The 17,923-nt window shown below is 29.6% G+C and overlaps 1 protein-coding gene across 1 annotated transcript in view; it reads left to right on the top strand.

Annotated features, from left to right (window-relative positions):
- The first annotated feature begins 395 nt into the window (after positions 1-395).
- LOC128391986 (mechanosensory protein 2-like) overlaps positions 396-17,923 on the top strand; it is a 35,420-nt gene continuing 17,892 nt past the window's right edge. The window contains exons 1-2 of the mRNA XM_053351953.1: positions 396-1,321; positions 1,853-2,469. Coding sequence (XP_053207928.1) covers positions 1,956-2,469 — 514 coding nt within the window. The 5' untranslated portion in view covers positions 396-1,321; positions 1,853-1,955. The remainder of the gene's footprint in view (positions 1,322-1,852; positions 2,470-17,923) is intronic.

The raw sequence follows: 17,923 nt of genomic DNA, 5'->3' as shown, positions 1-17,923 counted from the left end.
AAGCTATAAAATAGATAAATTTCAAGATAATTAAAGAGATGATTAAAGTTATTTGATGGCTTCTTTTCGAGTAGCGTCTTGTAACAACGTGGTGTCAATCTCCTCGACCGGCAGTTGAACATAACGAACCACTGAACCTCGGATGAAACAATTTTTAACACTAAGCATGTAAGGATATTTATTGGCATCTTGAACTGTTATATCGGTTAATTTAAAGTTGAGGTACTGATCAACCGAGTGCAGTGTCCCACAAATGCTAAGGTCATTTTTTAATTCAACGACAACATCCTTACCAATGAGACTTTTAAAAAATGAATAAAATAACATGTTGAAACAATTGCAGGTAATTAGATGAGATCACAAAGACAATTAACTAATTTATCCAAAGAAAAGTAATATTAAGTCTTTAATTAAACTGTCACAGTAAGAATTAAAATGAAATTTAAAACTAAATCAGTCACAATTCCAGAGACAATTAAAATTGAGACTGAAAAAAAATCGAAAACAAAAATTGAAAGAAAATTAAACGATAATTAAACGAAAACGATAATTAAAAAACCGCAATAACCCGGATTTCGATTAAAATCGAATTCGAATGTGTCGCCATCTCTTGTCTTCCAATTGAAGTGGAAAGAAACAAAATTAATTCGAGTTACTTTCATAAGAACAATTTAAATGATTTCAACCTAATCATCGATCAATTATTAACTATTGTTGATATTATTATTTAATTTTAGAAACTTTGGTAAAGTTGATCAGGAAATTGAAACTAACTGAGTGTGTCGATTAACTTTATATGGGGAATTTTCAAGTTTTCTAATCTTATGTTAATCTCAATAAAGTGATTAACAAATAGAAAAGTTAAACCAATTGAACAACTAATCTTATAATCTGAACTATTGATGAGACGACTCAGAATTTTGTTTGTTGAAAAAAATGCGCAAAAAGTTTAGTTTCATGATGGAAACTGAATCTCATTCTGTCTATAGGAATTCACGTTCACTTGACAATTTCATTTCGATAAAAAGAATCGACAATAATAATAAAGTTCTGGTTGATCCAATTTTCATCATCCTGGGTAATCGTAATCATGATAATCGTACCTATCAATTCATTTTGTGAAATCTTTTGTGAGTCCCCATCAATTTAATACATTTGTGCAACCAAATCCAATCTAATTTCAATCCAACAATTTAGAACAATTTTTCCTCCAACTCATAAAAAGCCCGAGGATAAATCGTATTGCCATTTGGGTGAAAAGTTTTATATCTCATCCTGATCATCATTTCAATCACTTTGATCAAAATTTATCAATCGAAAGGTAAAAAGAAAAAGATTAGAAGAAAAGTTCTTACTTGAAATTTTCGACCTCAAGCAAAGACAAAATGAAGAGTCAAAATATGAAAGAATAAGAAGAAAATGATAAACAAAAAAAGAAAAGAAATTGAGAGAGAGAAAGTAAAGAGAATACAAAAAGTTCTAATAAAGAAGAAGAAAAGTTTCCATTCCAATTCATATTCGTATTCAAGAGTAACCATATTCTCAACTCGAGGGACTCAACTTTTTACTCAGTTAGTCTTTTATCCTCATCTTTTGTCATATTATTTACCCTGAAAATCCTTCACCGTTAAGGGTTGTATCTTTTTCCCTGGGAAAACAAACTTACATTCAGAACTTTTCGTCAAAATTTATCACAAATTTCAATCTATTTTTTCACCATAAATTCATTTACTTTTTCATAAATATCGTTTCCCAGATTCGATACCCTGAAAACCGTTAACTCACCATTTAGTCACGTAGTTGATTCTTGATATTATCTTGTTATTTCATATTTTTCTTTCTCTCAATTCAGTTCTCTATCATATCGGTGGTCATAATAATCACCTTACTGACATTGGATTTACCTTGAAGGTGATTGAGAGATCCAATTGTTTCCTTGTGTCGGAGGGAAGTTTATGTTTTGCTGTCTCCAAAAACAAGGTGGTTGTTTTGAACCGGATGATATGGACGCCTCAGGCTTTGGTCCACCGATTCCGACTATATTGACCTTTGGAGGTCAACGAGATGTTAACCTAACACCTCAGCAATCATTATCATCGACATTACCTCATCATCAACATCAACATCATCAACAGCAACAACAACAACATCAACAACAACATCAGCTTCAACATCAACAACAAGCTACTCCACCTCTACCAATACCTCCTCCTCCTATTCCAGCGTCATTAACGGGTGCTAATAACGCTTATATTAATTCATATGTACCAGGAGGTGGTGGAAATCCAGTGAATCAACATTCTAGTGTCAACACCAACACCAACAATATTATAAACACAAGTAATGGTAAAGAACCTTATTCAGTAATTAATCCGAAAATATTAACTGGATCAATTCATCGACCCTCACAACCTCAAATTGAACATATTCACGGTGGTTGGCCTATTGGTTTCGAAAGTGCAATCTCAGGTAAGCCGAAATCTCTTTAATTTTACTGAGAAAACGAAAGTTCTAATGAAAAAAAAAGTTCGATTGTAAAAGTTTCCAAAAGAATCTCAAAATTTTCTAAATCTTCCAACTTTTCTTTCAAATGATTCCCAATAATCAAAGAAAAAGTTGATAGGAGTTAATCATCATTCTGTCACCAAATTCCGACCATTAATTGTCCCATTTCGATTTCACCAACTTTGCGACTAATCAATTTACTTTGATTGGATTAATAGTAATTAATTGTGGTGATGAAAAGAGAAAAGTTATTTGTATCATCATACCGTATGTAGTATTCACGTTTAAAATCAATTCATTTGATTGTGTTAACTTCATGAAGATGATAATAATCACTTAACCACATGAGATAATAATAATACTCATCATTATGATGAGACTCAACTGAGATTTCCAGTAGCTTTCAATATACTTTATTATTTTCATCATCTAATCATCCTGAGGATTCAATTGAATACTTCAGATCAGAATGAAACAACAACTTGAGTTTGATCATCTTCATCTTCAGGTATTATACATGAATGGCCTTTGAATGTTCATGATAAACTCAATAGTTCACCTGGGAGTTTGTTTGTTGAGTTTTCTTTTTGTTATAACAATTTCCTGGTTTACCTTTTTACATCCATGATGATGATGATGATGATAAAGGTGTGAAGAGGAAGGAGATAAAAAGTAAAGAAATAAAGTTCTGATAAGATACAAGTGATTCTCTTGAAAAAGTAGAGAGAAAAATTGATGTTCATGATGATTCTTGAAGAATAAGAATAAGAGAGAAAATAGAAAATAGAAAATAAAGAAAAATTCTATTGGATTATGGAGAGAAAATCATTGAAATCTTTTTCTTTTCTCTGTAATCAAAAGTAATTGAAACCATTTTGCAAAAAAAAAGTGAAAAAAAGAAGATGATAAAATAAAATTCATCAACATGATAATCACCCTGACAAAGATTTATCTTCAATCACTGAATTGAACACTAAATGTCAACATGAACACTTACTTTTTATCAACCTTAACCAACCGTTAATCCCTTGAGGGATTAACCCGTTAACAGATTAAATTGAGCTTTAGTTGATTGAATCCAATTGATTAGTTAGTTAATCATTTGGTGTATTAACAGGGTAAAATAGAAACAAATTATAAACTTGATTAAAGTGTGTGACACATGATAATTAAGGAAATGACATGAAAATGAAAATGACAATTAGTTGATTAAATGAACAATAAGCAAACAATCATGAATCAAGCAACAAAAAAATATCAATATTCTGACATGATGATGAATTGTATAATTATTTTAATGGTTTATGATAATTTAAACAATTCAAATCACAGAATGATAACTGTAAATTATTAAATTGTTGATTAACATAATATATTCACTTTGATCAAATTAAATGTGAAAAAGTCAAAAAAGTTTAACTAAATTTACAAAAGTTGAAGCGTTTAATTTATGGTTAACAATTAACAATTTAATGACAAGGTTTGACAATTGCTTTGTTAGCTAAATCATTATAATCAATTTTTTCATGTTACTATTATAATAACATGGTGATAACATCATGATAATATGTAAATAGTAGTTGAATCAACAGATTTTCATGTGAATTTTTGTTTCATGGGGCAAAAAAAGTGATGCGGATGAAGATGAAGATGAAGATGAAGATGAAGATGAAGATGGAGATGGAGATGGAGATGAGGATGAGGATGATGATTAGATTTGTTGGTTTGTAATTATGATGATGATAATTATTTGGACTCGAACCAGAGTTGATGATTATGGTTCGATGATAATTGTATTTATATATGAACATTAGGAATCAATTTTAATTTTGTGAGTATTTTTCACTCTCATTCATCAACAAATTGGAATCATTTTGTTTCTATTAATTATTTTTCATCTCAATTCTGATTAATGATTACTCATTAACTTTATGTTCATTTGAAGATCAATCTTTTGATTATCATCATAATGGTGATGATGTATTCACGGTGGCAGTTAACAGTCAATTAACAAGTTCAGGGGTGGAAATGAATCTCAGTCAAGTTGACAACTTGTTCAGGCTTGATGATGATGGTGAGCATCATGATGAAGATATCATGATAATGGAAACAAATTATGCCAAATTGGCTTTGATTGAGATTCATCATTAAGAAAAAAACTTTAAATCTTCATAGAGTTAAAAGTTAGACTGGAAAAAGTTTCGAATTTTGAAAAGTTCTAATTTTTTTCTTTCTCTTTGTCCAATTCGAAATGAAAATCGAAATATGATTCTTTCTGTTTTCATTATAATAATCTCAAAGAAAAAAAAGTAGATGATGATAATCCTCTCTTTATTATTTATTCTTAATATTATCTTCATCTTCCATCATCTTCGGCCTTTCTTTTTGAGATGAGGCCAAAAAAAGGATGAGGATGAGTTGGTCTTCCTTTCTCATCATCATTAGTTACATCTCTTTCTAGCTAAAAATATGTGGAAATAATAAACTATCATCTTTTGATATACTTTCTCTTTCGGCAAATTATATTTCTCTCTCTCTCTCTCTTTTCCCCTCTCTCATTTTACATCTTTATCATAATCTCCATCTTCATCTTTATCTTTATCATCTTAAACATCTTCCCATCATCATCTTCATGTGAAATCCATAGTAATACAAATTTTTACTTCTTACCAATTGGAATCATAAAAATCTTGTACTAATATTATAGTGTTCAAATAAACTATGTCATTGAGATGCCTTCTTTTCAGATACATCCTCATCCTCATCTTCATCCTCATCCTCATCTTCATTATCCTCATCATCATCTTTCCCATTGAAAACATTTTCCCATTGATTATTGATCTTAACAATGAAAGATTGATGATCGTTAAGTGATCGCTTATTTTATTAACTTGGTAAACTTTAGCCTCTCATAATTATATTTAAATTAACTATTTTGTTTCTCTAATTCAAACCTAATTACATCAGGGAAATATAACCAGATATACACAGTTAGTTAAATTGTAATTGACAATTAACAGAGAGCAACAATTAAAAGGTAAACAACAAACAAACCAAAGGTGTAACATTTCATTTAAGTTTCAAGTATTATTATAACCAAAGTGTTAAAGTTAATCAATTAACTTGACTAATTGGCAAACACTAAGGTAAGAGTTAATTTCATTATGAGTTAATCACCATTATAATCATGGGAGATGAGAAATTTTCATGTGAGAAGCAAAAAAAAAATAAAGACAAGATTAATTTTCATGTTATGATAACTTATGTTTTCCCTTCATGATAATGTGATAATAATTAATGAGTTAAGAAATGACAAAATAATATCTTCAATAGCATCGTCATAATTATCATCGTTATCATCCTAATTAGCTGATCTGATGAAGGATAATTAAAAAGTCAGCTAAGATTCAAGTCTTTTCATTGATATGTTCATGGGAAACTCGTTAGTTATAACTTCATGATGTCCGGATCACTTGGAATTGAGTTGAAAATTATATTATTTATGAATCCACATCCATGTTCATGGGACAATTGAAAACATTGAATCATGAATGAAAAAAAAACTCAGAAATTGATATTGACCAGGGTGATTGATGGCTCTATTATATTCACCATCATGAACAACAATTGTATTTTTTCATCCACCGGTGATATTAAAGTTATAAATACAATCCGATTGGTAAAAAATACTTATCATGTTTCACCAGGAACAACAACAACAACAGGATAGTTATCACAAGATTGAAAATGATTGATTATAATCAACTAATAACATGAGATAATCAAGTTAATTATGGTTGAAGGAAAGGGTAAAGGGTCCGATTATCTTTGACCACAACAATTTCCCCATGAAACTGAACTGAAGGTGAAAAACTAGCCCCAGAGTTTAATCAACTATATAAAGAAAACTCATTTCCAATATGAAACAATTTACTTGTCAGAATTTTTTTCCCTCTTCTTCATGTATATTCAGGTTAATATCATATTAACACAATTGTTCAGGTTTAGTTGATATTATTTTTTTCCCCTCATACTCTGTATTTATATCAATAGACTCACAATTGACTTACACCATGAATTGAATCAACATAAACATATATACAAACACAATATATATTGAATTCTGGTTCATGATGGTTTGGGAAAAATTCAGTAATTTATCAAAATGAAGGGAAAAATGTTACTACATGGAAATGAGTTTTTTCTGGTTTCAATTTTTTTCTCTTCTCTTCCTTATTCTTGTGATCTTAATATTGGATTCTGATAGCATTATGATAATAATAATATAATATGTTTGGAAGAAGAAAAAAATTTTCTAAAGAGAATATTTTTTCTCTCTCTTTCTCACTCAATCTTCCACCGCCATTGAATATGATGCCTTTCACTCAACGATATTTACATGAACCTTTCAGAGTAATCATATCATCATGATTATTGTATTGTATATCTATCTGAATAGTAATAAGTGTTTTCTATGGTGTTTATTTGGATTCACTTGCTATTCAGGGTAATGAATAGATATCAGAACTTTCCCCCTTCCCTATCATGTCATATATCCTTTTTACTCCTTCACTTTTTTCCTCCCTCAACTTTTTGATTGATTCTGTAAGCTTCCTGAGTCTCTCTCTCTCTCTCCTCCCTGAATATCAGAATCTATGATTTTAATCTCAGATTTTTACATGAATATATAACTGAATTTTCAACTGAGACCATTAGAGTAATGAATTTTAACTTCTCTTTCCCCATTGGAACTTTTTTTCATCTCAATCTCTGTTTTCACATTCTCGGTGTCAACCTAAACATAATCTGTCATCAGGATGAAGGATTATCTCTGGTTAACATTTGGAACTTTTCTTTTTTTCTCTAACATCTTCAATATGTTGACAGTGATAATGATGATGATGATGATGATAAGGTTGAGATGGTGGGATGATAATGATGATCCATCTTGTGTGAGTGAAAATTTTTCTTTCACAATTATGGTCAACTGGTCAGCAGAAACGTTAATGTCTTTGCTGGATAAAATAATGCTCCTTAATGGAACCATTAGAATGACTAATTTAATTCAATCTTAATTATGGTCGTACAAATAATTAGCAAGAATAAGAGATAAAATTAACTTAAATCTTCAATCATTGTCACCATTGATTAAAGTAGTAATAGTAATGATAAAGATTCTCAACTGTTCAAGAAGGATGAATATTCATCAGCTCAAGATGAAGATTATTAATCTTTATATTAACCAGAACTTTTTGTTTCCATGTTAAATTCAATTGAGAAATATTAGTCAACTGATTTACCCTTCAAATTGGAATCAAACTACTGGAACTTTTTTCCATATTGAAAGTAAATCAAATGTGACTCCCAATTCATGATGCTCATGAAGATGATTTCTCTCAATGAATTGATGAAAGTTCAACGATTTAAGAGAGAAATTGATAGACCAAAAGGAATGAAAAATTGATAGTAATATTATATTCTCTCAGAACCTTATCAATTATCACGATTTACTATTCAATCATCATTATCGAACATTTGAAAAAGTTTTTCTCAGAAAGGTAATCATGTAATCATTACTTTACTCATTAAATGTTCATCATCACCTTCTCATCACAACAATGACCATCAGGCTGAGAAAATTTCACTCATTGAACTTTTCACCGTTTCTATCATACTCTCTTTCCTTTACTGGACATTTGATGGACAGTAGATGAAACAATTTCATCCATGATAATCATGAATAATTGTTTTCACTTTAACTGATTGGCTCAGCAATTTCCCTTTGCCGGTCAGTTGATTTTCGCCCTGTTATCAGTCAACTTTTTCACTCTTGCTGAACAATCAGTTGGATCATTTTTACAGAAATTTTCAGATTCTTTTGAGTCAAAAAAAAGTTTGAAAACTTTTTCTCTTTGTCTGTTATTCATCTTTCTTCCGGTTCCTGTTTTCATAACAATTCTGATTTAATCATTTCAATTGAAGGTGTCAATTTAATCAACTAGATAATCAATCAACTTTAACCTTACTTGGTTAACTGTCCACAGGGTATGATAAATGTTTGATTGTTGGTCAAGTGATTGAATTTTTTTTCTTCAAGTTGATCAACGATAATCAATCAAGATAATTGGGATCACGCAATTGAAAACGAATGTTTTTTTTATTAATAAAAACGAAATTTTGAAATTCGAAACTTTTAGAATTACTTTTCTATCAAGTTCTAATTATCGATATCGTTAATTTGGAGTGAATTTCCTATCGAAAAGTTTTCACTGGTCATTCGTGATTGAAGTTGATGGAAAACTGAATTGAATTTTCTTCTCGTGAATGATCAAAGGATGAGAAGAAAAAATTAGCACGCAATTCAATTTGAGGTGAAATGACCACAAGAGAGAACCACAGAGAAAGAACTGACCAATATGTCGATTATCAAGAGAAAACGTTTTGGTGCAAATGGATGAAAATTCTGAGTCAACTTGAAATGTTCAATTGATTGTAAGAAAAGTTGGAAGAGCAAGTTAAAGTTTTGTACGTAAAAAAAGCTACAAAATTTTTAACCGAAAATCGAACCACAAATTCATCTCTCTCAATCCATGTCATCTTCCTCATCATGAAGATGAGTAGTTGATCTTAATCTGAATCGTTCATCAGACTCAATGAGCTGAACTTTTTTTCGTCCTTTTCTCCAGGGAGAAAGTTATTACAATAAGTATCTATTAAATCATAAACAGTATATGAGTAGGGATGAAATTTTTACTCCAATGTTCAGATCATTATCTAACATCAAACATGGTGCTCATTAATGATTCTGATAATGATGAAGATAATTTTTCTGCTCTCTTCTCATTACTATCCAATAATGATCATGATAATTATCATCCATTAATGAGGAGCAGTTGGTGATAATAGTTTTTGTTTTATATTCAATATTATGGACACTATCATCATCATTATCATCATCATGAACCTCAAAGAGTCAATACAAAATTCATAAATCATCATGTAACCTCATCATGAGGATGCAACTCAGATTTATGAGTAATTAATATCAAATTGAATATGATATTAGTTTGATTATGTATTTGACTATTTGGATTTGTCAATTAATCGTTAATCATCAGTCAAAAATAATATATTGTAATGATTATTTTGTTATTATTCATTCCTTGATTGTTAATGTTATTTACATGATAATAATGTTAATCATCAATGTTTCATCATTTATATAATGATTTACCCTGGAGGGAAAACTTTTCACTCTTATATCTTATTTTGATATCATGAAATGTTATATTAATTGAGAGGAAAAAAAGTTATTTTGATTCTTTAATTAACTTATATATATTAGAATAAGAATTTCTGATCGAGATTATATTTGATTAGTCGATTATTATTAATAATTACTGATTATTATCTTAATTTAATCAATCCAATGTTTTCTAAATCAATCATGTGTTTGATTTAGGATGAAGAGGATGATAAACTCTGGTCATATTATCATGAAAGGAATTGTTTATGAATACATAATTTAAACAATTACGACAACAATCAGGATGAAATTATGGTAATGATCACATTGTATTAATGTTCTGAGTCGAGATTATCTGAGAGCTTAGGATTCAGGGTTTTATTATTTTGGGTAACGAAATGAAAAAATTCATAACTGATCAGATAAACGTTGAAAGTTACAGTTGCCTTTTAATAACCATGATAATCATGATGATGAATGTTAGTTGATTAAGGTTTCGGAGTAATCTAATTAGTGATATATCAATGTAATACATTTATGAATCGTGAAGTTCATGAGAATCAAAAAGTTATCAATAACTTTGATGAAACTAATCCTTTGGATCAGATTGAATCTCATGGTTGTTTTGACGAGAATTGAATCAGAACATTGAATTAAAGCTTGCTGATTCTTCATGTCAAAATTGATGATAAAAATGAATTCAGTTCATTTTGCATGATGAAAGCTTAATATTTATCGATATTCTGACTTTCATGATGATTATTTTATTATGTACACATACACATCTTCATACTACCATTGAATTTCAGAACCGGAAACTTATTCAGAGTTTGTTAAGTTTACTTTTGAATTCATCATGTTAGAGAGATAATGTTTTTCTTCATGAAGAAGATGATTATTTTGTTTGTAATATCTTTCAAATCGAAATGAAAAAGGGACAGAACTTTTATCTAACCAACAAACGGAATGAAAAGTTCAATAGATAATTCAATCGATACGGGAAAAAAATGTTGTAATAAACTCTCATCATTAGTGATTCTTTGATGAAACATGATTATGATAACCTGAAGACAATGATAAGGAGCTAATCCTGAATCCTGAATGGATTACCCTTATTACAGGTATTTAATACCATGACTGTCTATCTGTCATGAGGAAAAACCATCTCGATAAGATAGTTGATATTATCCATTGAATAATAATGAGCAAGAAATTGAACATCTTATTGGAACAAGGAAAATGTTGAAGAAGAGGAAATCATGATAATGAAGATTAGAATGATATTATTGATGATCAGCTCTCAGATTCTGACGGAACTTGAACAATCATTAGAAGAGGAAATATCACCTTTCTCTTATTCTTATTTACAACAATATGTGTTCCTTGTGATCAAATCAACCATGATCCCTATTCAACCCTCATTACCCATGGAACCCCCTGAATACCCACCATGATTATCACACTTGCCAGGATCACCAAGAGATCAGATTTATTATTATCAATGCTGAAGAAAAAAAAACATTAAATTATATTCACAGGAATCTGAATAATCAAAGTAATCATCATAATTTATTTTCATGATTGGTCAACTTTTCTAGGTCAATTTGATGTTAACTGAATTTATTTGATTCATGTAACATTTACTAACTAATCAATGTTGAACTGAATTGATTGCTTCAAGAAATTGAATTGAACAATAGTCAACAACTTTAATTTGACAATTTCATCAAACTGATTAAGTAAATATGATGATAATCGTGATAATTGTTCAACAATTAATAAGAAATGATGATTAATGATCAAGTTGTAAGGAAGAGAGAGAGAGAAATTTTCACTTTCTGTTTATATCAATGAGAATTGATTATCAATCATGTTGAATATTATCATTGTTACGAGTTAATCATTAAGATGATTGAACCAATTGGAGGTCCAGCTAATCAGTTAATTGTTTAAATATTTGTTCAGTATCTTTTCAACTTCCATTCTTATCATGTGTCTGTGTTTATATACTCAACTTATCCTGACGATGATTGCGGTGATAATTCAGCAGAATTTATTTTTTTTTCTTTCTTTCCAACATTAACTTGATTGAGAAGAAAAAAACAAAACTTATTAGATGATAAAGATAAGTGTCATGATGATTATCATGATTGTTCATGAGATGAAATTGAGTGGCTCTTCATTTGATTAGTCAACTTACACCAAAGAACAACATTTACCTTTAACAATAAAAACCATGAGAAACTTTATTTTCCAGGTTAATCTGAAGAAAACTTTTTCTTCTCAGATATTTACCTGAGTACCTATGAAACTTATATCATCTTACTCACAATCTTCGTCATCATAATCACCATCAAACCCGAATTCATGTTTATTATACTTAACAAGAATTCCTCTTTTGCTTCTTCATCTTATTACATTTTCTTTTTCAATTTATTCTCTCTTTTCTCTCCCTACTGGTCATCATTATCTCTCTCTCTCTCTCTCTCTCTCTCTCTTGTCTTTCGTTCTGTCCATAGTTCTATGGGTGTATGTACATAAAATCCATTGATGCATCATTTCCTATTCTCATTCACTTTATGTTTGTCTTCCTATTACATTTTCCTCTTCTTCCATTGTCACCATAGTAAAAGATGAAGAATAAAAATAATCATCATCATCCTTTTTCCCTTTTATTGCAACTATTACAAATTCTGTTCCTTCCTTATCATCCTCATCATCATGTATTCTCTCATTCTTTCAATCTCTTTTCCAACAGTTTTGCATATTCTATTCTCTATATAATAAATATATATATCCTTTTCCTCCCTGTTTACAAGAATTTTGATCAACATGATGATAATCATATTCTGAGTTCAATGCAAAGTCCAGAAAATTAAATATCAACTTGCAACAACACATTGAGTTTCATTGAGACACAAATTACTGACCAATAGTCAAGACTGAAAGGAGGCAGATGAAGATAAAAAAAACGAACAAGTTTTAACCTAAAAGTTACTAGAGTTTCAATTTCCGCATCAATTCAGGTGAAGAGTCAAAAGGAATCCTCTTGAGCGCAAAAAGATTCATTCAGAAAAATACTTTTACCAAGGTAACTTTCAGAATCCAATTGAACATCTAACCCACTCCAATATTACACTAAATTCACTCCCAGTAATTACTATCATCTAAATATACCCCAAATGGTTAAATATATGTGTATACATGGAGCATATATATGCACATGGTGACCCAAAAATCCCATTCCAAGTCAATGGACTGAACTGGAAACTTTTTTCTCCTTTGGTTAATATTTCAAAATGAGAAAAAAAAATCATAACAACCTCCCTGAACATGAGGGTGATAATGTTATATTGTCACCAAATAATTGATCTACTAGATTATAATCACGATTAAAATTGACATTTTGATTGACTGAAAAACTTACGAAGAGAAAATGAAAAGTTATCGAATATGTCAAGACAAAGAAAAAAAAAGTTCATATCAGAACTTTTTTTTTTCTTCCTGTTTTCAGTCGAGATACTCAAAAATCTATTGCTTATAATTATCATGTAATCATCGAGCATCTGATCAATATATTACCCTCATTATCTAGTTACTCTAAGCTAATTAGTTTACTTTGGGATCGTAATTAACTCAAACACAAACAGGGAAATAGAGACAACAACAATCAAGTCAATAACAATTAATAAGAATACGATATAAAAAAAGTTCAAGTTAATTGTTACAACAATTATATTCTAATGGTAATGTTTCTGAATTGTGATGTTCAACTAGCACGGAAATGTTTATCTCTGTTTAATTAATTGACTCGATTACCTTTAATTGTTGGATTTAATCATCATCATATTAATATAACAATTGATATTATACTAAAATCGTGATGATTAAAATTGCAGATGAAAATCTCAGCTGTTGAAAAGTTGAAATTTTCAAGGTGAAAGGTTCATCTCTTCATGATGAATTATTATTATCATGAATGAACTTTTCAAATCAGTTATATATTTATATTTTTATTGGAAGAAAATTTAATATCAAGATAATTTCATGATGAATTGAATAGTTGACAAATTTGAAACCACATCAATGGTGATCAAAGATTATCAATCTGATGAAAAATTCAGTTGATGATATTGGCAGAAAAGTTGATGATAAAAGATACGAGTTTATGATTAAGATTATGAATAAAAGTTATGAACCTCAAGGTGTAAATATATATAAATATATATAAATTCAAGATTGAAATCACTTCCATGAATGACACTGAATTTCCAGGAAAATGTTCAGAATAATAATAATGAAATATAATTCATCATATTATCAACTAACTCATGATAACTTGACAACCAATCCAAACGATTGATCCGTTGAACATTTCAAAGAGTAAAGAGAAGGAGAAGAAAAAAAAAATTCTTCGATTTTTTTTTGCTATTCGACGATTTCGTAAATTTGATAGAAATTTTCTTTTTTCTTTTCTCTCATGATTAATCTCATTAATCTCCATGGTATTATCATGGTATCAGAATAACAACAGAAACGAAAAAAATTTAAGCTCAAGTTGATCAGAGGTTTGAAGATATTACAAGTTGGATGGATGGACGATTCTGGTAAAAGAATCAGAGAATCATCATCACCAGAACTTTTATATTAATGGAATCTTTTTGTTTTTCTGTTTCTTTCCTAAGGAATTCATGATTTACTCATGGTGATAATCAGAGTTAATGTTATATATTAAAAGCACTTAATGAGAAAAGGTGATAAAAGTGATACAATTATAATTACTAATCCATTGAATGTGAATATTATCACGAAAATGTAATTAGACTTTGAGATGATATAAGTAATTTTTTATTTCCTTCTGTTGTATCCATCTTGAAACTTATTCATAGTATTCAAGTTATCATGAGAAGATGATTTTTCCAATGAAATTTTTGGCTCAGGAAAGTAAATATACCCGGAGCAAGAACATCATCATCATGATAATACTCCTCAACTATTATTTATATATAATCTAAGATGAGATGAGATTCCCAGGTAAAACTTATCATCATTAATTAATAGTTTCATTGATATTTTCAATGGTTAATCATGAGAAAGGTCAAGATAATTGTTTGAAAATTTCCACTCAATGAATAATCAATCATGAATATGAATCGACTTGGGCTTTCATTGAAATTTCATTTAATTCCAATGAAAGTTATCGGTAATTAGCTCATTTATGTTTATTTAATCAGTGAATACAAGTGAAAGTTTAATCATGTACCATGATTATCATGATGATGATGATACCTAATAATCATCAAGCTAATGATAACTTATCATTTCATATTATCGTTATAATGATTAAGGTTATCATATGATTACCTTTGAATTGATCTTTTTATGTTTTTCTAGTTTATCCTTGGAATTGGTAATCATAGTGATAATTAAAATAACTTGTTTTCTGAGTTTTTCCTGAAATGGAAAAGTTAATTGTTTTCAAAATCAAATCAACATCTTCACTCTAGATAAACATGATGATTAAGTCTTAGAAAATAGGATCAGATTAAGATTACGAATGTTTCTTAATGGATAAAGATATAAGAAGACTTCCTCATCTTTAGCAATTGTCTTCATTTCATCTCATCTTCTGTTGAGATTTCTCATCAATCTTGTTCACCTTTTTTTCTCTTCGAGGGAAAAAAACTTCAGAACTTGAGAAGAGAATAAAATTGAATTTATATATCTTCCGCTCCCACTTCTCCTCCTTTCTCTTATGTTACATCTCCATGAAACTCTGAATGACTGATGAACAATTTACCCTGGAGAGGTTATCAGATAGATGAGAAAACCAGCAATCTTCATGAAGATTCCTAATATCTTAAAGGAGACCATCACCTTTGGAAACTTTCACCCTCTCATTCAGGGTAGTTTCTTACAATCTCTGAGTTTATCATCTCTCTCTCTCTCTCTCTTCCGAAACTTTTTCATCATCATAATGTATTTTGATATATTGATGTTTATAAACAATTACAATAAACTTGAATCATTAAGTAAACTTTATCAACTTAATTGAATTCCGTCTTATCATTCAATAATTTTCAGGCTATATCATGAAAATTGTTTCATATTTACAACAACTACGATTTGTATCAATCTTTTTCATTTCATAATAATCATCATGATAACTGTTACAATGTTATTCATCATTTTATTAACATCATTTCAATACAACATTATATTTGTATAATAATAATAATATTTCATGATGATGATTTAAGATGATGACTAATGATATTCAAGTGAATAACATTCAAAATAATTGTTCATTGAGAATTCATGAAATGCTGAACAGTAATAAATGAGAATGAGGTTTGAATTGAAGATAATCAAATTGTAAAATCAAAGAGAGTGAGAAAGATATTGAAGGAGAGATGACAGTTTTGGATGGGATAAGGATAGAAATTGAAAATAAGCGAACGAAAAATTGGATAACTGACCAAAAGTAACCAAAGAGAAGATGAGGAAGTGAAGGATAAAGATAATCATGAGAAACTATATGAACCATTGGATTGATATTATTACAATAACTAAAAGAGTAACGAGTTGTTGTAATCTGCTGACCGAGGATAAAAGGAGATGTCCATTTGTTATGATTATAATTCAGTTCCTGCCTTTCAACTTGTTATTATGTTGCATTTGAAAATCATCATTATCATGGTCATCATACTTACAACTCTTGACCATAGATAGGGTCCAGTAATAAGCGTAACAAAAGTTATGAAACTGAATCGTCCAAATGAAAAGCATCCCCCCATATCGCATACATGGACTACCATGAAAACAGGGTGAATGAAATGAACACATACACTTGAAGATTATCATTTTCATCATCATTATGAAAAGTTTAACAATTTTGTTACGTTTCTTTGATAAGTTTACTCGACCAGTGGTCATTTTTTTGTACATTGAGAGGAGTGAAAAATTTGTGTGTGCTGTTGATTTCGTGATATAATTTAACATTTTTGTAAGAAAATAGAGAGAGAAAAAAGTTTCCTTTTCAGATTTCAAGACAAACATGGTGATCATGATGATGATAATCATCCTTTCGAGGACATTAGCTGAAGACATTAAGTAATACAAGACCGCCCTCGAATCAAGTGTGATACTTTTTTCCGTCCACCAGATTTTCTCATCATCATTATCTTCATTTATCCTTTTCCTCCTTCTTTATGATTACATTTTTCAACACCTCTTACCATGTAACTCAGGATCAGCCTCTTGAATCTCAAATATTTTCTTCATCTTATATTTTGCTCCTTCGATTATCATCATCTTACATGTATTATGAATGGACAATGGTTATTAGTGGACGATGTTGTCATTCAACTGTGATTGATAAGCGAAGTGATCACCCCCTTTTGATTCATCATCATGCTCGATCATCCTTTCATGGTGATCATCTAATTTATCGATAAGATAAATACTCAACCTAAATAATAAAGCGAGAGAAAATTATTCTCACCTTGATGTGGAAGTTTGGAAATTGTCTTCAAATCAAACCAATAGAAAACGGGGAAAATATTATGAAAAGATAATCGGATAATAAAGGGAGAGAGAGGGAGAGGAGATGATAATAATAGTAAAAGGTGGACGATGAAAAATCTCAATGGATGAAACCGATACCCTGAAAGGTTGAATGAATTGATCAGGTAATTTGTGTGTGAATGATTAGATGGATCAAGATCATGAGAAGGGAATGATTATTGCCAAAGGAAATTGATACTGAATAACACGATGAAACTTCATGAGATAAGAACAGGAAATGTGAGACTTTCCGATAAATTTAGATAACATGATGACCAACATTGAATTTGGTCTAAAATTAATGACAATTTGATTCATCGTGATTGAGAGATTTGGAAGAGAAAACAATGTAACACATAACATGTTAATTCCTATTCTGAAAACAGTTAACATGAGATTTCATATCATGTTTTATATCGTAATCTTTATGTAAGATTTCAATCCGATAGAAATAAATTCACAACAATATTTCATGTTATCTACTAATATGTTTAACCTTATCATCTTAATCACTATTACCACGACCCAATCATCAGTTACAATCGGTGATCATTGTCAAGGGTATTTAAAGGTATTTGATTGATGAGTTTGGGTTTTCCTGTCTCT

This window comes from Panonychus citri, unplaced genomic scaffold, assembly GCF_014898815.1.
Source record: "Panonychus citri isolate SS breed McGregor unplaced genomic scaffold, ASM1489881v1 Contig00135, whole genome shotgun sequence".
Classification (NCBI taxonomy): domain Eukaryota; kingdom Metazoa; phylum Arthropoda; class Arachnida; order Trombidiformes; family Tetranychidae; genus Panonychus; species Panonychus citri.
The sequence above is the reverse complement of the archived record's forward strand: the minus strand, read 5'-3'. Positions and strand labels throughout refer to the sequence as shown.